This window comes from Gasterosteus aculeatus, chromosome 9, assembly GCF_964276395.1.
Source record: "Gasterosteus aculeatus chromosome 9, fGasAcu3.hap1.1, whole genome shotgun sequence".
In the NCBI taxonomy this organism is placed as follows: domain Eukaryota; kingdom Metazoa; phylum Chordata; class Actinopteri; order Perciformes; family Gasterosteidae; genus Gasterosteus; species Gasterosteus aculeatus.
Genome location: NC_135696.1, coordinates 16,355,300 through 16,381,307, shown reverse-complemented (window position 1 = coordinate 16,381,307; position 26,008 = coordinate 16,355,300). Strand labels below are relative to the sequence as shown.

General features: G+C 43.4%; 1 protein-coding gene across 12 annotated transcripts in view; it reads left to right on the top strand.

Moving 5' to 3' along the window:
* The window catches only part of inpp4b (inositol polyphosphate-4-phosphatase type II B), a 90,272-nt gene that overhangs the window by 60,577 nt on the left and 3,687 nt on the right, over positions 1–26,008 (top strand). For all 12 annotated transcript variants that reach the window (XM_040185634.2, XM_078109105.1, XM_078109106.1 and 9 more), the window contains 12 exons: positions 140–270; positions 5,656–5,760; positions 8,182–8,290; positions 15,174–15,357; positions 18,691–19,020; positions 19,410–19,548; positions 22,187–22,359; positions 22,624–22,747; positions 23,290–23,416; positions 24,178–24,318; positions 24,643–24,740; positions 25,068–25,180. In XM_040185634.2, the coding sequence (XP_040041568.2) occupies positions 140–270; positions 5,656–5,760; positions 8,182–8,290; positions 15,174–15,357; positions 18,691–19,020; positions 19,410–19,548; positions 22,187–22,359; positions 22,624–22,747; positions 23,290–23,416; positions 24,178–24,318; positions 24,643–24,740; positions 25,068–25,180 (1,774 nt within the window). The remainder of the gene's footprint in view (positions 1–139; positions 271–5,655; positions 5,761–8,181; positions 8,291–15,173; positions 15,358–18,690; positions 19,021–19,409; positions 19,549–22,186; positions 22,360–22,623; positions 22,748–23,289; positions 23,417–24,177; positions 24,319–24,642; positions 24,741–25,067; positions 25,181–26,008) is intronic.

Sequence of the window (26,008 nt, the reverse complement as noted above, 5' to 3'; positions counted from 1 at the left end):
TCTCTCTTAAATTAGATCGTTGTATGTTTAATGTCCTTTGTTTTCAACAAAAGCAGGAGAAGTCAAAATGCATTGGACCTAATTTGCTTCTTATCCATTAAAAGCACAAAGGTCCTGATCAGTCTGTGTTTCTCCACAGGGTGCAGGACCTGAGAGAGCTGGGGGAGCTTTCTCCTCACTGGGACAACTTAAGAAAAGAGGTGATGACGCGATACGGAGGAATCATCAGCTCCTACCAAGAGACTTTTGCTGAACTGGAAAAGATTACTGGTATGACCGCACGTGCTGCTACGTTTCGTTCATATCCGTGTCCACACAGGAATCCATGGCCACTCTGCAAGAAGTTTTTTTTTTTTTACACAACCTGTGAGTCGTGGGGGGAAGTTGTCTCTTATTGTGGTCTGTGGTCCCATTTTGGGCGTAATTAAAGGCGTGTTTGATGCCTGTGGTCTGGCCTGACCTGTCTGTAGAATCTGGTTGATGTCAAGGAAAAACTCAGCGAGACGTTGATTCGTGTATCTACTTTCTGTCAAAGAGTTTCCATAGCAACAGAGGTTTTTATCAGGGGGCAATTGAAATGTGTCTTCCAACGTGCCCCACTGTATTTTGTAAAAGCAAAGGTTTGCAGTGTGAATAAATACGGATGCAAATCTGCATCTCATTTACAAATATTCTACTCGGAATGCAAATACTATTGCAACACATTTGCAAATGTTTTACACATAAAATGGAATTCACATAGTTAGATCTGATGTGAGCACAGAAAGTAATTAGGCGTACTGCAAAACATTGGACATGTGATCACAATGCCAGTGCGGGGGTTTGAATTGTTATTTAGAAATAGAAATGAAGCAGATTTATTTGGGTTTGGATGAAACCTTGAGTCTAGGAAGTGGCCCGGTTGAATTGTTTTATCCCCATTCAAGTAAGCTTCGAGCTACACCGGAAATTAGCAGGCTTGACTTAACTGAGCTTTAACTGTACATAAGTAATCAACCCTTATCTGTATTAGTGTGTGTCTTTAAGGGCCTTCAGCTGCTTTTTTACCCCACAATTTTAAAACGTAATGTTACATCCATGGCAAACAAACTGTCAGGTTGTAAAATTGGCTGGGTGGGAGAGCACAAAGAACACAAACTAAGAACATATGTATTGTTGTGATTTACCTGGTTGGTTATGGATTTGACTAATAACAGGAAAAACTAAAAGGACATTAAAACAACCATCAACCGCTCTGGAATTGTTTCTTTATGTCTCCAGATGCTCTCTGAGCATATTTTAATGAGATATCTGTCACTGCTTCATTTGCTCTGCCCAGCTGATAAGAGAAGTTGCTGACTAAGCATCTGCCTAAACTGCGAGGGAGGAAGGGAGTCGAGGGGGCGAGGGGAACGGATAATGTGGCATTTGTCATTATGGCTCCTGACAAGTCTCTTGTGTGGCACCAATGCTGCAAAACACGGTCACATTCACCGCTGTAATTCAGCGGCATTAACTTAACTGGATGACGGACATTGCAAAAAAAAAAGTCGGGTGTGCAAGCTGTTCCACGTGAATTATTAATGAATTAATCATTAATTAAGACAAATGACGAGAAAATGCAGATGGTAGAGACACAAAGAGAACGTGTGGTGGAGGATGAGCAAAGAAGTTACTTGCCAATAGTACACAAACCAATACTTAAAGGTATGCATTCTATTAATACGATTTTCCCTAAAAAAATCCATGTAACTTATTTTCAGCTTAAATACACAATTTAATTATATTTGTGGCTATGCCATGTTTTATTATGTTATGTTAGGTTTGTATGTGGCTATGAAGGGTTGTGGCCGTGAATGTTGTTAATGCAGTTATATTATGTAGCTACTGACTCAAATATCATTTAAGGTTAATCGAGTCGGACCAGAAAAATAAAAAACTAAATTGTAGAGAGGACTAAAATAAACATTGTACCGGGAGGAGGTTTGGGTTCCATTTGGTTTTTGATTTGTTTAAATGAGGTGAGCAAACCATTTGGATGCTATGAATAGCTCTATTCCATTCATTAATGAATCATTCCTACTTTCATTGTTTACCAGCCGACAAATTTAAGGCATAATTAATCCCATTAGCGAGGTGTTTGTTGGACCTCCGAAAACCGCTAGTGCGCCACAAAAGTGTCAGTCACTCCTAAACTCCCCTTACGGGATAACTTCAGTTTAAAGCCCAGAGCCTCGTAAGCTAAATTGAGGCTCAAAACTTCTTCTTTTTTCTCTTTAATACCTGCAACTTGTCTGTTGCCTCCCGGTGAAGATGTTCTCGCTGTGGACTAAACAGACATGAAAAATAGTGATAAATAAAAGCCCTTCAAATGTTTGTAGAAAATCACAGACGGACGTGACTCACTTGTCCAATTCCCACATCTGTCAGGCTGATTCCACTGCTCACGCAGCGACAGTCTCCCACATACCTAACTGCGGACTGATTAAAAATGCCTGCTGTGCCCTCTGCGCCACCGGCCCACGGAGAGGGAATCTTTTACATGCCACCAACCCACCTGACAGACCTCACTTTGGAGACGGTGTTGCTCCAGGTGGTGATTTTTTTTTTTTTAGGCGTACAATACAGGGTTCATAGAGTACATAATCGTTCCCGTAGTGAATAAAAGACAGTGGAGATTAAAAGAAGCGATGGCGGCCATATGTTGGGTCAGTACTGCTGGCATATCCAGCCCTTCTGTCACGTAGCCAGCCCACCTGTGCAAACAGATGGGAATCTGATGCGGCTAATTCATCTAACCTGCAACGGCAGCGAGCTCCATTAGTCTGGTCCCCGGGGCTCCACCGCAGCCGCCGACAGCTGAGCCGTGGACTCGAACCTTTTTGGAAGCAGCTCCTCCTTCCACAGCACACAAATGGGGTTGGTGCACAACCCGCGTCTAGAGTTTTTATAACGCTCAGTGTCTGTTTTTGACTGAAAACACTGACTTTCTTCAGTCTCTGCTTTTATGAAATATATATATATATATAAGTATAAGTATATAAGTATTGAAGGTCCCAGGAGGATCGAGTTGAATAGTTTTTTTGTCTGGTTGCCAAACCAGCGCCTTTCCCTTGGATGAGGATCGTCACCACATGCTTACGATTCAAGTCTTCTACTCGCCAGCTGCTCAGCTACTAGTGAACATGATGAATACTATATAAATATGCAATTTCTTATTAGTATAAAGATATACACACAATGGATGTGTACACACTTTTTGGTAACGGGCTTAACTGAGAGTGTTCATTGTTCTGCACTGCACATTTCTAAATGCAGAGATTATGTTTTGGTCGTCACCATATTTAAGAGGGTTAGGGTTAGGCAGATTGTCTATTCAGGCTTTGGAAAATGCATCTGTTTGCGTTTGCACTTTGGTAAGTGGCAGCAAATGTGTTAACGCCTCGGGAAGAAGACATGATGGATTTTTCAGTGCGTGAGAACAATAAGTCACATCGCCGTCAACGCCGCTGAGTCATATATCCGTTTGTGAGAGGCAACACATTTCAGCCGTTTTCGGCATCATGTACCGTAATTGAGGCGCCGTTGGATTGTTTTCATGTTGGGCAAACCTGCTTAATCATGTTCCTCTCAACGCAAACTCAGATAGGACACATACAGTCCCAGTTAGCATACTGAATGATATGCAGGATGCATTTGTTCCCTGACAGATACCGCGGCTGTTTTTAGTCATTAAGGAATAACTAGTATTTGAAACCGATAAAACGGTTGCATTGAAATTTAGGTCCTAATGTCATCATGTTGGATAAAAACACATCAGATCAAATCTCTCTCAGTAAGCCCAATATTACTGCACATTTCTCTGTAAGTGTTTGCATTGCACACTGGTGCTGTACTGACAAAGTGTTTGAACACTGTTAGAATGGGTATACTGTCAGATCAGAGTCACATACATACACGTATACATTTTTTTTTTTAACTGATGATAATCTCTAGTCCTTATCCAGGCTCCCTCTCGCTCCCTGTGCCTCTCCTTGCTGCTCTGGAACAACCTGCTGATAAATCCCGTAACTTCACTTCCCAGCGGCTCAACGTGACGAGCAGAGAGACACTTGAGTGTAGAAGACTGTGACGATCATCACGTTGACACACCGCTCTGCTCGCTCACCGGAGCGGCTGGAGTCTGGGTCTGCTTCTTCCCGTCTGCTGCACAGTGATCGTCTTCAGGCGTGGGGGGGGGGTGATATTGCCCGTGGAGATTAAACCGATCGGATATTGCTGTGGGAGACGTTGAATGAAAGCCAAAGTAGTGTGTTTTTCGGTTAGTTTACTTGTAAAAGGACTGAATGTGGGGCAGACAGTCGATGAAGCTCTTATGTACGACAGAAACAAAAGAGATTCTCTGAAATTACAGTGTATGTAATTGGTAATTTGCATGTATGATAAATATGTCCGCTCTAATGCTAATAGACAGAAAGACATAGATAGACGCATACATAGATACATGCATTTATAGATAGATTCTACTCACAGCTGTTAACAGCGCGGGTGTGATCAGAAGGCACAAGCACGTCAGATTATTTACCTGCAATTCCATCTAATTAATCTACAATATTTGTTCCGTAACAATTTGAATTAATGAATCAAATCAGGGCTTTCATCCTCAATTTCTGTCTGTCTGTCAACTGTCAGTGTGCTCTGCGATCGTTACGGTGAAATTCCTTCTCCCTGCACCCGAGCTGGAAAAAACTTTTGTAACTTTACTTTTATAGCTTTATTCCGCAGATAGGAAATTCAAAGTTGTGTGTCTTGTGTTTAAAGACGAGATGATGAAACTTTGCGATAATTATTTTTATTTCCCCCTTGTACTTCTGCAGCCTTCATTTTAACTGAATTACCTCTACTTGCAAACATCACAACTGCTCTAAATTGCCTCTGTTCCTTGATTGTTCTTAAAAGCTTCGCCTCATCTCAAAGAGGCTCATCAACCCATTTACATATCACAGCAGCCAAGATGGAGTGTCAGATTGTGTTTTCCAGCTTAAATATAAGCCAATAACAAAGAGTATCATTTTAATTGGACGTTTGGAGCAAAGTAGTGGCATGAACGGGCATAAAGTCCTGTGCTTAAAGGATTACTCTGCTCATTAGAGGATGTTGATTCAAATGAGCCACTTTCCAGATGCTTGTTTTCCTCTAATTGATACATTCTCTATTTGATACACATGTATGTCTGTTAAATGTTTTTTTCGTGGGCCTTTAAAAGCGGAATGGTTTTGAATGAACTTCATTTTAATCGCAAACCAATGCCAAATAAAGAATAGCCTGAAGACTATTTTAAAAAAGGAAATTGGGCTTTACTAATTTCAAATATTGACTGCGCTGTTCTTTGTTTTTGGTATTCTGAAAGCATTGTCATGCAACCACTCAATCAATTTAACATGGTGCTTTGAATTGGCCTTTTCTCATTAAATATATACCAAGTCATTCAATTACACAAAAGTTTTTTTTTTTAATTGGAGAATCCACCTTATTGTCTAATGTTTTGCTTATCTGTCGGTTTGTGCCTCAATTCGTAAGCGCATGAAAAGCACTCCTGTTGGAAAGACGGCAGCATCGCTGAAAGCACACGTGTGCCACGATAATGTTACATGTACTCCTGTACTCTTTTCTTAGGTCGTTCCTTCAAGCCGAGCTGCTGCAAAGCCCAGAAATCTTTGGAGTTCATCCCAATAAACTTGCACACCCAGAGGATGAGAGTGACGTGCCCCAAAAAAACAGGTATGATTCCACTACATTACATTACATTACATGTCATTTAGCTGACGCTTTTATCCAAAGCGACGTACAGTAAGTGCATTCAACCATAGGGTACAACTGCTACTGCTTTAGACTTCGACTTGTTGCTAAGCCTCATACTTGCACCTGGTTTGAAAGGTGGTTTCATATGCAAACGTCTAAGTTGCTCTGGTTGTCACCTACTTTATGTGCTTCCATGCCTGTGACTTCTCCACCTGTCAGAGATACTCAGAGCGTCCCAGGTCGTCGTCCGGGTTGAAAGGTGAGAATTAACTTGGCCTGAGGAAGATAGACGGAGCACTAATTAAGCCCCTAGTGTTTTCCCAGAGAGAAACACGGGTGCTCTCGAGCTGGCAGAGCCGCTTATTGTCCTGGAACCGCTAACTGCTGCCCCCCTACCTGCGGGTGGGCTCCGTGTCGATGATTGGTGGAGAGGTTGAAGACAGACAAACCTTGATATGAACTGTGCTTTTCTTTCAGACATCAGGGATGACAGATAAAGTAGGTCAAATCAAGTCATCCCACAACCCCCCTCCCCCAGAACTGTCTTGCACTGTCAGGGCAGAAAAGGCGAGGAAACAAGATAGAACAAGCCTGAGGGACGTTTGTCAATCGATTGATTGACACCCCCGAGAATGACCCGCTTGTTGGGCCAATTCACACGTTCACACCGGTTCCTGGCAGCGATGCTTTAGCGAATGCGTCAACTGGGCGTTTGATGGAAAAGGGCTGTTTAAAGTCAGTGATAAACAGCTGACAAAAAACAATCCTTTGCTGTTCATCGTAAATTAAGTAAATCTGTCACATACGAGGCAGTTACAGTAAATGTCAATGGCTTCCTGAAAAGAGAAATCAATTGACATGCAGTGTGCAGAAAGTCATTGAAATGTGAGTGCGACATTAAAACCTTCTTCTAATGCGAGTTTTGTTTTAATGATAACTTCAAGTCATTTATCATTGACTGTATATTTTTTCCATATAACCACGTTTACATCAACATTCTGCATGAACACGTTGGATGTGTATATTTTACCAGCCGAAAAAACTACAACAACTTACAGGTGGAACGGAGATATTTTAAATATAAATTGTCAGCACAAAATTATATAAAATTGTATAGAAAGCACGATCAAAAACCTCCCTTTGCATATGACACGTGTTTTTGGTTTCTTATTGTTATCAGATTGTAGATAAAATAAAATAAACAAGAAAATAAAGACGACCTTTATCAAATTAGCTTAAGTTTATTATCGTCTTTCACGCTGTGTTTCGGAAAACTGATTTATCCGCATTGTTTGAAAGGTTTGCGAGATGCGTTCAGTGAGAATTATAACCATTGTGCTGGCCTAAGGGCGAGGCCCAACTAATTGAGCACAAATCGGCCATTGCGCTTGATGTTCTGAAACCTGCCGTCGTATTATACTAAACTTCTGCCTTGGGAGGACCAATTAAGGGAACTTGGACAGCCGAACGTGTGTTGGACGGGGAGCCCGAAGGCGCGGCACGGGGATGAAGAATTGGCCATCGAGTGGGTAGTAGCAGAGCCTCCATATCAAACCGCTAGTGCCCTGTCGTGGGGTTGTCGGGGGACGTTCATTTCATCTGTGGCAGCACTCTGAGCTGGATTCCGTCATTAATTTCTGCCTTCAACGATTTTTCAAGCAGTGTTTTCCGACAGTCGGAGCCGCGCACTGTTGCTTTCCCCCCGGAGGTGTTCATTAACTGACCCGACACTAAACCACACCAACACATTCCCTCCATAAACTCGGCCTCCTCCCTTTTTTTCTGATTTAATTGTGAGCCTCATCCATCACTCGTTCAAAACAAAGCCTGTTGTAAGCACCCGTGTGTCCGCCAATCCGTCTGTGAAGAGTTGAGATGCTGTGACATTCATCGTCCTTCTGGTTCAACGTGGGACCAACGTTAAGACCCAAAGCTGTCTGGAGAGAATATGATGCACCTGTGGGCCGGTTATCAAAAGTAAAACATAAAACTTTGACATGTAAATGAATTAAAGCATAATTAAAATGGCTGCATTAGTGTACTCGAGAATACTTAATCCATCCGTATGCCAGGTGTTAGTGACTGTGGATGCAACTCAGGTTGTTACGATACCAGGAATGAAGGCCTCAATTTGCCTTTACTGGTCAAAACCAACATTTTACAATATTACATTTGAACACATTATGATAATTAACTTTTACTGAAGAGTGCTTCATAAATATAACATTGTAGAGTACAATTAGTTAAATTCAGACTCAAAATCACGAACATTTTACACTTTGACTGGCAGAATTTATCGCCTTGAAACTCATTTGTCCCTCAGTGCAAAGGTTTCAAGGTGCTTATACCTGTATCCATCTCCTAATTCTAATTTCCCCCAATCTATTTCCTCTCTCACAGATGCATTCTACGACGTCGTCACCGTCGGCGCTCCTGCCGCCCATTTCCAGGGGTTCAAGTGCGGTGGTCTGCAGCGTCTCCTTAGCCGATACGAAGCAGAGAAAAAGAGGTAGGAGGAAGAGACACATCTGGCCTGCGCGTCGATGGTGTGTTCGGAGGGGCGGGTGGAAACGGCCTTTCATAGACCAAATCATTCCACGTGGGCGTAATTGACAGTGGCAGAGACATTTGTTGTCCCTTGGCCTATGGACTTGATCTTCCCGGCTTCCTACGGTTACTCACAGCCAGCGCCGCGCCGAATATAGACCGGAACTCCACTGCGTCCGACAGCTCGATTTGACCGGAGGCAACATGATGGGAACGGCATGTTGAGTCAGAGGTTCCCGCTGCACTGGTTCTCTTCTCCCGCGCAGGCAGGTTGTTTTCTCCCCGCCCTAGAAGTCGTGCGTTTTGACTTGCCACGCGTTTAAGCTGCGCATTTCACTCCACGCGACTTTCCTGCTGACGGCTGGAGCTCGTTCTTAAAAAGCACTTCAATATAAAAACAAAGGATGAGCCCAGATGATCAGAGGACATTTCTCATCCGTCTGGTGCTGGTATTGTTGCAAAAAGAGGGTATGAGATTTATTGAGTGCAATTGAAAAGCCATCTAAAGTCAATTTATGACCGGCAGAAATGAGTCTACAAATAGCTCCGCGATGATCAATCCTTATTGCGGCGAAATAAGTTCACAATACCAAAAGTGAAGTCTGACTAGCTCAGACCAGTTTGCCGGTCTAACTGACTCAGGGAGTCTCTCAGATTTGTGTTTGATTGGGTTCAAACTGTGGCCGTGTCTCTGCTTGATTGCTTGATGGGGGGGAAAAAAACATTACTTGTGTTTCTTTTACTCGGTGAACCCGCTGGCTCTACAAACACTTCAAGGTCGACTGAACAAAATGCGTCCGCCCAAGTATTGTTGTGCTATACGCACACTGCAGATACAAAGAGCACAAACACTGACTGAAAATGAACAAATGCATGTGACTTCCTCAAAACTGGGAAACCAGCAGCATCCTGTAAATGTTGCCGTCTTTGCCATTCGCGCGGAGGACCGAGTGATATGCCGCCGGAGTTCAGTATGTGGTCACTTGAGTGATGCCAGAAGAAATCAGGGGTGATTTTTTTTTTTCCAAAGCTCCCCATCGAGTGCAAAGTCATTACAGACCATGCCAGATCCAATTAGTTACAGGGTTTGCAGCTGAAGAAAGAGGGAGAGGCAAGATGGAGAGGGCTGAGGTGTGGGTATGAAATGTATAAGTCGATGGGGAAATAGTTGGTGGCCTGTGCGGCTAATAGGAAACAAAGTAAGGACTTCTTTTAGAGAAAAGTGCGCGAGTGAATTCGCTCAACATGGTCAGTCTCATCTGTTGGCGTGAAGTGCGTTAGCATATTTTTGAGAATTCACCGAAGGGAGATCATTTTGTTTGAGCGACAGATACGACTTCAGGAAGGATTCTTCCGGGGAGACGGACCTTTTTGTTTCATATTTGACTTTGGCTAATGAGTCACTGTGGCTTCATTTTTCCAATTGTCCGACTGGCCAGCTCACCCATGTTTCACCTGCAACGGGTTTCTCGGAGGCCATTGAAGGTTTACTTTTCGATGGGGAAATTTAATTATTTCATGGTATAATAAGCTTTTATTATGCATACAGTAGACATCTGACCAAATATTAAGCTCATAGAGACCTGACGGCTTCTCTGCACTCGTGCCCGCAAGTCCAGCTGAGAGTCACTTTGTCCAGTGTGAAAGTCAGCATATCCGAGAAGATCAAACATACATGTCATGAACTAGCAACACATTTCCCTCATTTTCACAGATTTTCTATCAATTCTTTGAACTGCATTGCTGTGTGTGTGTGTGTGTGTGTGTGTGTGTGTGTGTGTGTGTGTGTGTGTGTGTGTGTGTGTGTGTGTGTGTGTGTGTGTGTGTGTGTGTGTGTGTGTGTGTGTGTGTGTGTGTGTGCGTGCGCGCGTATGCAGACACTGATTATACTTCTCCAAGTGTGTCTCATCGCCTATCTGAAGCAGCCTTTTATAATCACATTTGATTAAAAAGAGAAAAAAGCGGCAAGATGTGGGACTTGGCCCTTTCAATGGGATATTAATTCATCAAAGAGAAGATGGAAAAGGATTGAGAGATGGGGGAGGGGGGGGGAGGCTGAGCACAGAGGTGTTACCATGAGGGCAATAAAAGAGCAATATGTCTTTGTTCGCTGGACACTAGGAGAGGGGAAGGGGGGGGTTTCTTTTCAGATCCATTAAAAAGCTGCATTGGCCGGGCTCGGCAATGACCAGAGAATGTAGTTTGTCTCCTTTAGGATGGGCCGGAAGAGAGTTTAATCAATAAGTACATTTAGACTTCCTCCAGAAGCCGTCCACGTGTACACACAGGGCAAGAGCATTTATCTATCATTAATGCATGCAGTCCCACTTAAATGGCTCTTTTAAAAGTCCCGGGATTTTTATCCTTTTTTAATTGAACCCTGTAGACCTGGCTGCGGATTTGCTGAGGTGGTCTAATGTTTCATTCGTAGCCTCTTTTAAATTATTCATCTACGGAAATCTGCATGTCGACGCCACTCTTTTTTTTTCTTATGAGACCTTATGAGTCCCGCTTGTACTGAAGATGTGTGTTGTTTTTTTATTGCACGATGATGGAAGCATGGGAGATTTATAGTCTTTTAGTTTTTTTTTACTTTACTTCATGTCAAGACAGGCCCTTGTTTTCAGGTCAGATGTACTTAGTTGGTGCAGAAACCGGGCAGTGGATTTTGTCTCGACACGTGTCTTTGAATTCTGTGACAGAGGGGAAGGAAGGACTGTCACCTCGCCAGGGCCAACTGCACAATGACAAAGCACTTATAAACTACATAACACAATCTCTTGGGTCCAATGTTCACATTTAATGTGACTTACAGCACGTTGTCCAACGCAATAACTTCACCAGCACTGCTGTGCATGTGTGTGTGTGTGTGTGTGTGTGTGTGTGTGTGTGTGTGTATGAGACATGACATTGGCGGTGTCTAGGACTCGGGTCATGATGATGGACAGCAGCTTCTTAGTTCTTTGGAGTTGGCCCGCTCCAAGTTCTGTGGGCGATGGTGTGTTGGCAGCAGCTTTGAGGCTTATCTGTTCTCAGTTCGGGCTTCCCAGTTTGTGTCTGAACCGAGCGAAGCTTTGGCTGCTGCTCTGAGAACTGACATGAAATCAGCGCCCAGTGGAAGACTCACTGACGGATGGACTTTGGCTGTTAAGAAGCTGGTTTCAGATCAGATGTCTCAGCTTGCATCTGCAGCCGCTGTATGTTTCTTTGACTGCGGCTGTGTGTCAGTGTCCCGGTGTAAGAACAGTGATTACAGCACGCTGTCGAAATGACGGAGGAGGCTTTGGCACTCACCTGCAGTGCTGCAGGCCTCTCTGCTGACGTAGCTGCATTTTTCTCCTGCTGGCTGTCAGCAGCATGCCGCAAGCTCTTCATTAATTTCCTCCCCACTATTAATTAGCCATGCGCTGGAGATGCTGGCTTAATTAGGCCGCTGGGCCCAGCGGTTTTCTCCCTGTCATTACAGCTATAGCCAAGTCCCATTGATCATTTTGGAAAAAACAAAGGACGAAGTTCATCCTGGACACACTGGTAGTTTTAGTAATCTGTTGGAGTCCACGTGACTTTGCGTGATGGGGCGATGGAGTACAGTAAGTTGGTTTGTAAAAGCGTTGCCCCCCCCCCCCCCCCCCCGCTGTGACACACAGACATGAGGGAGTCAGGATGAGCAAACTAATATTCTCTCTCTGGAGCTGGAGACTTTCATTGTAATTCAGCACAAATATGTGAAGCTGAATTTGTGATTCTGAACGTATAAAATATCCAGCAGCTTCTTCCGTTGTTTTGTGTGATGATTTGTTATTTTCTTTGTAATCAATACGTTGCTTTGACAGCATACATGCGTCAAAGCTGCCAAACAGGGAAAAAAACCTCTTTATCTAAATATCACCGTGATGAAAGTGGATGTGAGCCATAAATACAACATTAGAGGAGTTTAAAACGTTCAACACAAGGCTGTTAAATTTAACCAGCACAGTTAAATGACCAGCTATGATCACATGTGCAAGCTGCACAAATGAATTTGGATTTCAGGAATTGGTGCCATAATTGGAGTACGCATTTCCAATTTTTTTACGGGTTAGGAAGACATGAATAAAAAAGGTTTTGTGTGTAACAACAAAATCACAAAACACAGGTGCCCCCTGTTGACAAGCAGGCAGGTGGTTGTAGGTGAATGTAGCTGTGATTGTCACTATGAGTATAATGAGACAATGAGTCCTAACATATACTTTATGTGCATTGTGTGAGGTAGTTTCACATAGTCTGCACAAAAAAGCCTCTGCATGCACGTGCAGATTTATGAGCATGCAAGAAATCTGTATTACTCATCATTATACGTTTAAAACACTCAAAAGACAACGTTTACACTAAAGCACTAGTCCTTAGTTTGTTTCATAATGGGGGAAAACATGAAAGCCAGTTCCCTTGAAATTCTCTATACTATATATGTGAATTTAATGAGTCTCTTTGGTCAAAGACAGATACAGTACATAAATATTAATAAATACAATGCAGACCTTTGCGAAAGTGTGTATTCTGTGGTGTGGTTCACATTCACATTATGAATATCAATAAGATACGTATATGCTATGTTATGAGGAAATTTGCTAACTTTAATATAATATATAATATAATAAAAACAGAGCCATCTAACTTTTAATTTTTATGATCAAAGGATTTATCTCTCTCTTTGTGAACAGTGCAGATAAAAAGAAACAAAAGACGTTGCAATCAAATGCTCACAAAGGTCTGATCAAATTGCAACTGCATTACAACCAAATTGATTCACTTAAAAGAAAAGCAACCTGAACGTAACACAATATTAGTTCTACCATCAAATAAACTATAAATAATAAGTTGTGGGAGCAGTATTTGTGGAGCCGGACGCCTTTCATAGGTTCACGTTTGCTCTCATCAGGTTGAGGCTGTGACTGAATTGAAGTCCTGCGAAGGCAAAGGCCAGACAGGCGGAAGTACTTCCTGCTTTATTGATTAAAATATCCTGAACTCTGACAACGACACAAACTATGGCCTCAGACATCACCCCAGGGTTCAGTCCCCACCTTCATAATACAACAAAGGATGAATATTATAAGATCCACAAAGGGAATTCAGGGCTGTTGTATTGGATTATATTCTGCATCCATCTCCTGTTTTATTGGCACCTTGTTAAAACAATTTGCAAAATTACTTAAGGGATGGAAAACATACCCAAGGCATGGAATGGCAATCAGCTCCTCTCGGGAAACATCACCTCTGTTTTTTTCATCAAGCTTGCAGATCCCGATTTATGCTTTCTTCTTTCTACCTTTTTCATGGTATATTCATTTGGAATGAGAGCCTTGCTGATGAGACAATTAAAGTTCCTTGCCTTAGCGAGCCTTAGAGGGGATCAATTCCGTCGTCTGGCAGCAGGTAGCACTTCCTAACATTCATTATTGCCTGCAAAGGCTCCCTAATGGGATTGGATTTGTACTTATAAGTCAACAGGGCTGGAGCCATTGTCCTCTTCCAGCAACTTTTTTTCCTTTTTTTTCCTTCGGCAGTACCTCCGTTGTTGCGGCCCTTCGGGATTTTATTTTTTCTCTCTATAGTTCTGCGTAATGTAGTCAGACGAACGTAAGCTCGCGGAGGGTAAAAGGGGTTTGTTGCAGATTATTCAATTATGTCCTTCTCGGTTACTGAAATCGCAGCATTTGGAGGCATGCTTGTGAAATTGGGGTGGGGGGCGGGGGAGGGGGGGAGGGGGCAACCGAACTACAACAAGTAGACGCGGCGGCGGTGGTGGTGGTGTTGTGTGTGGTTGAGTATTTCACACAGTTTAGTGATGCCTTTGATTACCCCTGAGCCGGTGGGTGGTGGTCCTCCCGGGAGCTCATTAGTAGTAGCGACAAGGCCCAGATTTTGAAAGTTGCCGACGCGCTTTCCAGGCTACTACCTACTACGCCGAATTTCTTAAGGCCTTCAGATTTTTCACACTTTCCGATAGACCAGGTAGCGCTTCCCCACACCGGGGCAGATTGCAAAGGGAGCACTCTTACCCTCGCTGAGCGCTGCAGATAATACAGTATTATGCCAGCCCCTTTTGTATGGGCCCCTCCCTCCCTCTATAGAGTGTTCTCTCCCTCTCTCTTATGTCAGTTATGCCTCGGGATGTGGCTCTGGGCTCTGGCCTACATAGAGGCTTGCAGAGCCGACTCTAAACTAGCTGGGAGGGTTGCAAATGACTGCCGCCTCGCTCCACGCTCACATCTGATGGCAGGAAGTCAGCAGAAACTCCTTGAAAGTCACTGGGAACTTTACCCGAAGGAGAACATTGGATTGGAGTGATTTGCCCTGAATCCAGGAACTGACAAAAGGTGTTTTTGTCTGAGATTAAATAGCTCCCTAGAAACGAAGGAGCGATTAATTATTCATAAAGAGAAAATGGGTTGACATTGGACTTCAGTTTCAATTTGACAGTTCATGCCGAATACCTGGAAAGCATTTTCCAGGCAGAAAAAGTAGAGTAAATATAGTGTATAGTCAATAAAAACCCACTATTTCTTTAATAGCAATAAATAATGTGCAATAGTTAACAAAAAATAGTCATTTGAGTTAAGATTCACCGAGTAAATAACTCTTTACTCACACTTTGTTTATAGAAATACTCAAATATCAAATATGATATCTTCTCACTCTGCTAGTTCTGGCAAACGCTGGTGGACAGAAAGAAAACCCAAAGCAGATAAACAAACATGGGATTCACAACTGTTCTACCGTCTCATCCCAGAAAGAGAATGGCGTGTTTATTTTCAAATATCACGTCCATTACAAGCGCTGCTGTGTTTCTTCTGTCTCCACAGCTTCAGCACTGCCTACCAGTGTATCTACTACTCCCCACAGCACACAGCTAAAGCCCAGGAGGTGCTCAGCACCATGAGCCTCCTCCAGCCCCTCATCGCAGGCTTAGCGGACCAGCTCCTTCAGGCTGCCCAGGAGCACTCCTGCCCTGGACTGAGGGACGCACTCAAGAACCTCTCTGACAAGGTGAGACGCCCCCCCCCCCCCCCCCCCCCAACATCTCCCCCATCCACAACAACAACGTTCTTTAATTCTAGAAATAACTTTTTAAACGGAAAATCTGCTTTAGGAAAGAAAGAAACTCTGGGGGGGGAAAAAAAGATTTTAATGACCATAACTCATCATAAGAATGCCAAAAGTGAATAGCAGCATGGAGTTGAGGCGTTTTTATCGGTATAATTAATGAATTACATCTGGTGCTGTCAGATTGCAATCTGTTGTGTGAGAGATTGTTTTTGCCACAGTGGAATAGAGCCCAATCAGCCCGCTTAATTGGTACATTCGCACTGTCACCACTTCCTCTCATCCTTGATTAGACACGCACACATTGGAAGTAAACCCCTGGCCTGGTCAGCACATGCAGGGCGGCTCTCTGATTAAAATCTCAAGCAGTGTGTGCGTGTGTGTGTGTGCGTGTGTGTGTGTGTGTGTGCGTGTGTGTGTGTTGACGAGGTGGAGGTGGGAAACTGCTTCTGCATCGGTATCTAAAAGCTCATGTTCAAGTGACATCACTCTCTTCAAGCCCCACAGACTCCAATCATGAATCCCACGTTTGATATCAATAACTCCTTTTTCTCCTCCACATCTGGTCCTCTATTAAAGAAAATCTCTGCTTTTTTTTCCCAAACGCACACAGAATCATTTTTACTTGTGCACACACACGTAATTTCCATCCAAGAAATAATTTGGCAATTTCGAAAATGTGCTTGTCTGCTTTCTTGCTGAGAAGGAGAAGACTAATATCCCTCGACAATATCTGTCCATCAATACAAAAAAACTAGCAGCCAGTTAGCCTAGCTTAGCACAAAGCCTGGGAACAGGGTGAAACAGCCTGGTGAATATACAATTTTTTTGTACATAGGTACCTGCAATGTTTTTTTTAAATTGAGTGTTTTAGTCATTTCTCAAATGTGTTACATTTTGTCTTTGTTTATTTAATAGACAAAACACAATTACCTAATAATAAGTAATTGATTACTTAATAATAAGTAATTGACAAATGATCAACGATGGAAATAAATACTTCACCAAAAACAAACTCCATACTGCCCATATTTAAAATCCTTCTTCCGTACCTACAAATAAAGGCAGGTGCATTTCAGAGTGTCACTGCGATGCGTTTAAAGTTTCTTCAGTAAAAACAGTGACTCACCCCTTCACAGAATATGAGACGATAATGAAGAACTCGCCACGTCTGATATGTACGTGTGTTCTGTCGATGATGGCAATAATAACTTCCCTCTGGGTGGGATTCCCAGTGAAACGACCATTTGCAACACATCTGCCTTCCCTCCAGCTGTGTCCAAGTTAAACGTCTCCATCTTAATAGTTACCTGGGAGGAGCTGAGGTTTGACCGTTTGTGAGAACATAAGCTGTGTGGAGGTCATGCATGCAGTTGTGAATAAGTGTCCTGGCAGCCAAGTGCTATTGGAATCTGACCAGCTCTCTTCACGCAGCCTCCTTTAACTTCCCTGAAATGAAGTTATACAGAGTAAAAAAAGCTCTATTTTTAACTCATCCTTCAGGGTAAAACTATCTGAAACCATTCCGAGTTCAGGTTTTTTTTTTTCTTTTTTAGATCACTCGTGTTTTTTTGCAGTATAGGTCCACAGAGGCACTTTCTGACTTGAGCAACTGCTCAGTCAAAATCATATCAGCAGATATTTTGAAGAAAGACTAGCAACGGGGATTTTCAGCGTTTCTGATCTCTCAAACCGGCAGGTGGGAAAGAGCTACACTCGGGAGACATTTTTTTTGTGCTGGGAGGAGCAAAGTTGCATGAGTTTATTCCTGGTAAGAGGATGACGGCGCGGTGCTTTCCTCCTTTGCCCGAGGAAAGCACCTGTGAAATTCTATTTTGAACATTTTGAGTGTCTATATGGATTCTGGTGTACAGCGTGTCATTAAAATGCTCGCTGCACTTCGCTGTGGATCCTGTTCCGAGATGAAACATGGTGCTGGCTGAATATTGAAGAGTGTGATCGAATGATGGGTTGTTTTCCAATGAAACCAATGCCTCGTTTGCATAGAAGAATAAGTCATAAAGACAGTTACTCATACATTGTCAAATCCCTGACTTATTTCATCCTGTGGTTGATAAGTGCCAATAAAACCCAGATTTCATGTTGGGCTTTGTTCGCTCGTCTGGGGAATGTTGATGAATAATACATGGCTTCACAGATTGCAAATTAACATTGAGGTCAGATAAGCAGAGTTCAATTGGAATGCAAATCTACATTTTGAAAAGTGTTTTGATTACGCAATCAAGTGTAGCTCGTCTTTCACGTAGGAGATTTTTTGATCTTTACATGGATGTTTACTTCTTTGTGTACGGTTGTGTGCAGCAGCAGCACAAGGGCTCGTCCTTAGCTAATCACACACACCGTCTTTCCCATCGATTTTCAGCACATCATCGACTTCGAGTAATGGAACTCATTTGGATCCAAGCAAATCAATTCCATTGGCCACGAATCAGATAGAATGTTGTTTTAAGTGCAGTCATCGCTTGCTATATATATATATTTATTTATTTATATATATGTATATATATATATATATATGTTATCTATTTTTTTTTGAATGACTGAAACCAGATTTACTTTAGAAAACTTCTTCTTCAACATCAAGGAATTCAAAATTCAAATTCGCCACAAAGGGGTTGCGGCCAGCGCTGGTCATGGCCGCGGGAAGCGGCTGCTTGTGTTTCAACTGTGTGTATAAAACAGAAACGACATCACGGGTTCCTCTGCACGGAGGGCCTGGCTCGTGTTTTGTTAGATTGCATTTTGCCGTGGTAATAAAATTGCTTATTGCAGTGCTAACTCAATTACTCCGGAGAGCCCTTATCATTTTTCACGCAGTGGCGGCGGCGAGCGCGAGGCTCCTTGGCACCGGGATCATCATCATCAACTAACAGTAGCTGGTGAATTTGAGATCAAAGGAGGTGTGCTCCTCGGAGAAGCCGGCTGGAGGAGGAGGAGTAATTGAATTGTTTGTTGTTTGTTGTTTGTTGCTGTTTTTGTCGCTCCCCAGCTCCGCTGCAGTAATGGAGAGGAGCTGGTTCATGGTGGAAGAATGTTCCTTTTTCCCTTCCTCTGTAAATAGTTACACACTTCATAGATTACCTCCACCTGTATTTTCTTACCCCTGCAAATGCGATAATCTCTCCCCACTTACGCCGTCTCTTTTTGCTTTTCCAGGGCTACATTTTAATTTGTCACGCTTCCCCACATCTCTCACACAGTGTCCGTCTTCTCCCCCCTCGCCCCCCCAATATCTGTCTTTTTCCTTTGCTACAGACGGAACAATTTGTTCACACACTCAAGGATGAATTGGTCAAGAGTGCGCTACTGGCACTGCACGCGGCGCGGCCCGGATACGTCTCCAAGAGCCAGAAGCAAAACCCGGCGCAGGGAGGCCAACATCAAGGCCACGTCCTGCAGGGCAGCGACCAGAACCCGAGCCCGGCGCAGGGACTCCCGGGTCACAGTCCGGCCACGTCCATCACTGACAACGCGGCCGTGTGTAACAATGTGGAAGGATCCCAGAGCACGACGAGAGGCGAGGGCGGCCCGCTGAAGCACCAGGACTCCATTCCGCACCACAAGGAGTACGACGAGGAGGAATGGGTAGGCGGGACTACTTTTTGTTTTAGCTTTCATTTATTTTTAGACACACATGGAGAAATGAACATTTTTGGCCAAACATTTGATTGTATACCAAACACAACCCCTTTCTGGATGAGCTTTCTCAAGAGAGCATGACTTATATCTGCAGAACAAGTAATGCTGCTGCTTTTCATTAAAGTGTGTTAGACAGTTGGTTTGCTTGCGTGTGAGGCCTCGGCCTCACAGACCGCAGGAGCCTGGCATGGTTTTTGCACACCAATGATCCACATACACTTGGATCATCAAATTTGTACACACACACACACACACACAAACTAAACCAGACAGAGTGAGAAAGATCTAATCGGTGACGCTGATCTGACTGCTGGTTGTACGTTTGGCTCCTTCAGGACAGGGTGTGGGCCAACGTGGCCAAGTGTCTCAACTGTGTAATCGCCATGGTGGATAAACTCCTGGAAGAAGACAACAGCAAGCAGGAGTCGGTCCCTGAGCAGCAGCTAGCGGATGTCATCATCTCACACAACCCCGGTAAATGAGCTACGTTAATGCCGTAAATGGGTTTAATCTTTGCACATAACTGACTCACTTGGAGTGGAATGTCTTGTCATCTGATGATGGCTGGTCAGTGTAAACAAAAAAAGGTGATGCTGCTTTGTCATTATGAGCGGCGTTAGGTGGCGGTTAGCGTCAGTTTGTGGGATTTGTTGTTCACCCACATCAAATCTTAGTGGATGTCCCAGTTTTGTCCTTATCTTATTTTGTACTTCTACTACTACTTGTCTTCGTTCTTTAGCTGCAGAAAAAACCCCCATAATGAATTATTAAACTATTAAACAAAGCTCTTTTAAAACTAAAATGAACCTGTTTGTAAATTTGACACACTTAGTAGGGTGTTGGTGGTGCAGTGGTGAGCACTGTCACGTCAAAGCCAGAGGCACCCGTGTCAGCATGGGGGGGGGGTTCTCCCGGGTTCTCTGGCTTATTCCCACAGTCCGACGACATGCAGCTTATGCTGATCGATGACTCTAAATTGTGCCCGTTGGTGTGAGTGTCGGCTCAAATGGTTGTCGGCCTCCGTCTGTTAGTCTGCACGCTGCTTTCGCTCAATGTCAGCTGGGATTTGCTCCACGTGACCACGAACGTGATAGGTGGTTAGAAAATAATGGATGAGTGGATCTAGTTTGTAATTCATTACTTTCCATTGGAATCAAATTAGAGTTGGATTGATGCCTCCGTGCAGGCGAGGCTTAATGTGTTTGGGTCATCCAGTCTATTCTCATGAACGTGATGTTTCATGAAAGTCCGGAAGGAATTTCTTGAATTTATGCAACATCAACTTTTGAGGTTTTGGTGATGAAAGGTTCTCTGCAGTGTAAACTGATCCTTTGAGCCAACCTAGGTAACTTTATATGTAGTCAAATGCAAATTTAATTCATCCATCGTTATTGTTGGCTAATACTAAGCTTAAAGCTAATCTTAGCATAATGCTAAGCAAACTTATTGACCCCCCAAAAATATTCTCAACTAAATGTATGTACATTTCCAACGGAAGGAAAAATCCCTAAAAAGTCATTGTTTTGAAGTCAATGAACAGCCTAAATAAGACTCTGGTCCAACTTGGACTCCCTGATGTTTACGCATTCGCAACAGGACACGTTGTTGCCAGAGCCGATGAAAGCGATGTTTGATATGCAGAGCCTTTCGCTGTTGACCGTCCCCCGTTCCGTCCAGTGAAACGCTGCCTGGCGCCTGCGTCCAGACAAGTGCCCGGTCTGTTGCTGCTGCCAACCGGCCCGCAGAGCAGCAGCATTACTGTGACTAGGCGACAAGGGGGATTGCTCTGTGTGTGTGTGTGTGTGTGTGTGTGTGTGTTTGCGTCTGTCAGCGTGTGTGAGTGCGCGTTTGTATCATTTTGTGTACATGACTTTCTGCATGTGTTTATGCGTCCAAATGAGCTGGCAGCCAAACAGAAGGCCATCTACCCGCCGTTGGGTCTGAAAGACGAGCTGACCCCCCTCCTCTCATCCCTCAGGCCTCTGAACACCTTTATTACGACGCTGGACAGGCTCACAGCAAGTGGTCATCTGCCTGTCTAAATACAAACATGGACAGAATAATGAGAGGGGCTTTATCTCCTGCCGGTTGGGGGCGAGGGGGGGGGGGGGGGGGGGATTTTGATGTTTGGACAGGTGGGCTGGCGAGGAGATGACAGCTGGAGTTCTGTCTCTGCTTCTTCTGTGCAGAGGCGGTGTTTGCACAATGAGATGTGATTTTTCTGGCGAGCGCCGTGCTGATGTGCCATACATTATTGGTGGAATCCAACTGCGCTCCTGTGCGTCTCCCCCCTCTTCTCTCCCACCACCAGAAATTTTAAATATGTTGAAGCTGAACCACAGGCAGTTAGTTTTGGTTGACAATTAAACCAACACTGCCCCCTGTTGACTCACTGAGGAGATCATCGCAAACTCGTCTCAGATGGAGGAAGTGCATACACACGGTTTTATAGCCTGTAAATCCTACCATTGCTGCATCTAAGGAGGTTTGGAGTTTGTTGCGTGACCAAATAATGCATACTGAAAGGATTCTGTATGCATACTCAATACTGTTTATAATCCAAGTCACCGCACCTTCCTATAGTTCCGCTTCAACCCGCCCTTTCTGCTTTCCACTGCTGCAGGATCACATGCACCACATTGGCCAGGTGGGGTTTGAGACACACATACAGCCTGTACGTGTTATGCGTGTTTTTCTTAAGAACACATTCCACTTGATCGTGAAGTAAGTGAATTCACTGATTCAAAGGCACAAACGTGATGTCATGCATTAGCCAATAATCTACCATAGTTTGCTTTGCCAAACCATAAAATAAATACTTGACTGTACTGTGTGTACCACTTTTATTTCTTTATCACTCAACTTTATATATGTGACGTTTTTGTCAGGGTGCTTCACTAGTTCACCGTGGTTCTTTAAACAGCTTGACGTTTTCTTGGTTCTGATTAACTCTTACTTTTCCCAGCAAACATGAACCGGTTTCACTTTACAGCCGAGCCGTGTTGTTTTTGGCAGACAACACAAGAGTGAAGACATATTCAAATTCAACGACAGCACCGGTTATATATCTCTGTCCAACCCCACCCCCCCCCCCGCCTCTTCTTCCCTGCAGGCACCTGGAGGGAGCAGCTGTGTGCACCGGTGACCAAGTTAAAGGAGTGTGTTATGGAGGTGGTGGAGAAGGCCAGGAGAGGCATGACCTTTGTGCTCCTGCAGGAGGCAGCCTGCAGCATTCCACAGGGCTTCCTCCTCCAACAGAGACGGGACGTGGTCTTCAGCCAGGCAGTAGGTAGCCAGGCTGAGATAATAGTCCTTGAGGATTTACCCGTGGGAGTTCATCTCTCCAGAACATCCCTCGAAAATGTTTCGAGTAAATCATTTGTGGTCTGTGGTCCAAAAGGGCAACTGACACAAAATCGCCACATAAACTCAAACAGTTGCATAAATACACAAAACCCCTTTGAATTGTTAAATTTATTCTGAAGTGATAAACTGTCATTTTTGTGTAGAGGTTCACACTGTGTGCCTGTGTGTGTGTGTGTGTGACAGCTCGCAGCCCTCGCCTGTGGTTTTGTCATGAGGCTGTATGCAGGAATGCAGGACCAAGGCTTCCTGAGGCAGCTCCACCTGGTCGGCCTGGTGGCCCAGTTTGAGAGTCTCCTCAGCACCTACAGTGAGTACATTTTCCAAGAAGCGGCGACCTCAAAACCTCCAGTGAACAAAGCCGTTATTTTGCTTTCCAGAAAATACAAAACCTGAAAAGTGGTTTGGTTGAATTTTGATCAGACTGAGTAATGTGATGCGTGAATGTGACGCCGCTTTTTTTTTTTATTGCACTTTTATTGTTATGTGATCAACAAAGTGCTCCAGGTGAAGGCTGAGCAGAGGGTCAATTGATTCTTATCAGATAAATAAAGGCTAGAGACTAAATGAAAGTGACCTCCCTAGATCAAAGTTCTGTCTCGTTCTAGTTTTCCAAAGTTGCTGGTGCAGCTCTCAAGGAACGGAAATGGATTGTTCAGCAGATTTAACAGCTGCAGGACAGCCACTGTTTGAGCCCTTTATTTTGGTGAAATCAACGCCTCTGCGGTATTTAATGTGGGAAGTTTATGGATTTGATTCGGTTTTAACCCTCCGACGTTTTTTAAAACCAAAACAACATTTGACGAGCAAAGATTCCTCCAGTGTTAATGTTGTTTTGTTGAACCAATTAAGGTGAGGAGATTGGGATGCTGGAGGACATGGAGGTTGGAATCTCAGACCTGCAGAGAGTCCTGTTCCAGATCACAGAGGCCCAGACAGACGACTTCAGGGACCTTCAGCCTTTAGTGTTTGGCCGACGGTGAGACCGACTCTCCTGTTGCTTTTTCTTTGCCTGAATCTCACATGTTCAATGAGTCCGTTGAGTGAAGCCGTAGCGAATGACTGAGCAGGTGCGAGTATTTGGCATTACCCAATATTAGCTACGTTATAAGGAACAGGTGCAGACAACTGTCAGTTTTTAATATCTTAACAGGCATTAAAATCCGGCAGTTAATTCCATTATCATGTTTTAGTTTTGAGTGTTTTTTTTTTCTTAGAAAACCCAACCAGAGAATGCTCATATTGGTTTTTACCGGTCAGAACATTTTAATTTAAACATTTCCTATTAGTATGTACTGTAAAAGTACCAAAAAGGATATTGACGAATCTGTCAGAAGTGTTTAAAAATCTTTCCCCCATGTGAAGCGTGTGAATAAAAGTCCATAAAAACCACTGGCCATGGATCAACAGAGTATTCGTAATATGCTCCTTGATCATAAATGTTACGTGTGTATGATATGAAACAGTTTGTTTGTGCATAAACGTGCATGCCGGCCAGTTGATTTGAGCCCTTATCCCGAGTTTCATTAATAAATCCCTCTTGCCCCTCCATGCCGATTGGGATAACACGTCCAACCCGAGTAGACTCTCGTTCTCTCACGCTCTCAGTCCGTCTCTCTCAGAATAGCTTGCTCAGGCCTGTCGCAAGTGTCGGATTGTACAACTTCCAAAAAGTATCAGGTTCTACTGAGTTGGAAAGGGTTTTGAATTTCTGTTTGTGTTTTTTTTCCCTGTACTCAGAGACCACTTCACCGTGGAAGTGCCATTACCGAGACTAGTTTTCCAGAACTTGCCAGCGGAGATCAAGGAGGGGAAGCCTCTACGAGTGTTCCCGGTGCTGTTCAACGTGGGCATCAACGAACAGCAAACAATAGCCGAGAGGTACCGCGGCCGTGGTTCGAACCAGTCTGTCGAATTCACGGACAACCAGTGTGGTCGTTATCAGATTATAAAGACCAGAGCGGTGCAAGGCTTTCTCTTTATTCCTTATCTGCCAATATATGATCCAGAATAGAAATTCTAATAATGGATCTGTGCAGGAGACTTTCAAAGTGTCACTAGCATACTCACTCTTCCTCACAGATTAAAAATGTGGCATTTACTCATGTTTTCATATGTCATAACTGTTTTTTTTCAGCTGGACATATTCTCTTGAGAATCTTGGCAAAACTGCTCCATGACCTCATTCTCTTCCTCCACGTGCAGGTTCGGAGATATCTCCCTGCAAGAAAGAATAAACCAGAGGAACTTTGAGACGTTGGAGTCGTATTACAAATCATTAACTGAAACGGTGCCACTAGAATGTGAGTGCACAAAAGTTTCCTTTCCTTTTCTCTCTGGCATAATGACAAAATGCTGGAACTGCTGTGCCTGCAGCACCGCGAGTCTCGTGGTCTCGAGTGCAGTTGTGCCAAATTTGCAAAGTGGTTTCTCACCTCGGAAACATAAGTACATACGTGTTTCGACGTACTTATCTAATCTGTTTACGTTGTTTCAATTTTGCTTGTGTATTTTGATGTTATTTAACTTCATCTTATTTAATTCTATTTTATTCTCATATCGCACCAATAACCGACAAATGTGTGTAACATTCGTGGCAATAAATGGCTTCCGATTCTTTCTCTGAACAGGTCTACCGTCTTTTCGGACGCAGACTGATGTAAAAGAATTACTTGAAACTCTGGGCCAGAATGTAGTTACGAAGAAGAGAAAGAATGTGGAGATACTATGGATTGCTGGAACGGTGAGAGCTGTTGCTACTGTAACTTTAAGTCCTTGTCAAGAGAAAGTCTTTTCTCTCAACCCCATAGAGACACTTCCCCAGTAACTGTGATCTGTAAACCCTCAGATGTTAGTTAGCTAGTTGGCGTGTTTATTCAGTCATTACATGCAATACAATGCATGTAATAAAGGTATATATAGGCAGAAGCATTATGCTTATACAGTATATTCCCATCCGGAATTTGTGTCAATTAAGTTACTCTTAAGAAAATGTTGATATAGAAGAAAGAAGAACAGAAAAAAAGAAAATACATACATTCATATCAATGCACAGGTTCTTGACATGTATGAGCTTTAATGGAAGCCCGAGTATGATGGATTGACTTTGGAAGAAGATACTGTATCGCTACTGACCTTTTATCTGGTTTTAATGGGCTGTCAGCCATATTTTGACTCTGCATGTGATTCACAGAACTGTTAAAACAAGCCTAAGAATCTGCCGCCATGCCAGCAGCGTTGTGCTGGTGTTCTTAATGAATGTGTCATTGTGGCAATATGTTGTAATAGTTGCAAAAGGGTTTATGAGGTATTACTTTTCTTTTTCTGCAATATTTTTTAGTTCCATTCCATTTATTAGACAAGCCAATACCATGAGCTATCTTCTCATGGTTCTAATATGTACAGAAAAGGAACAAACACATGTGTTTAAGTATAAAAGACCAGATTTAAAGTGTTAAAAGGCACGTGTAAAAACAAGGCAAAGCTTTTCAATTTGAATCTGGATTGCCGCATTCTGTTTTTAGTGATACATGTTAACATTTCGTGGTTTTTTGTTTTGCGCTTCCCTCTA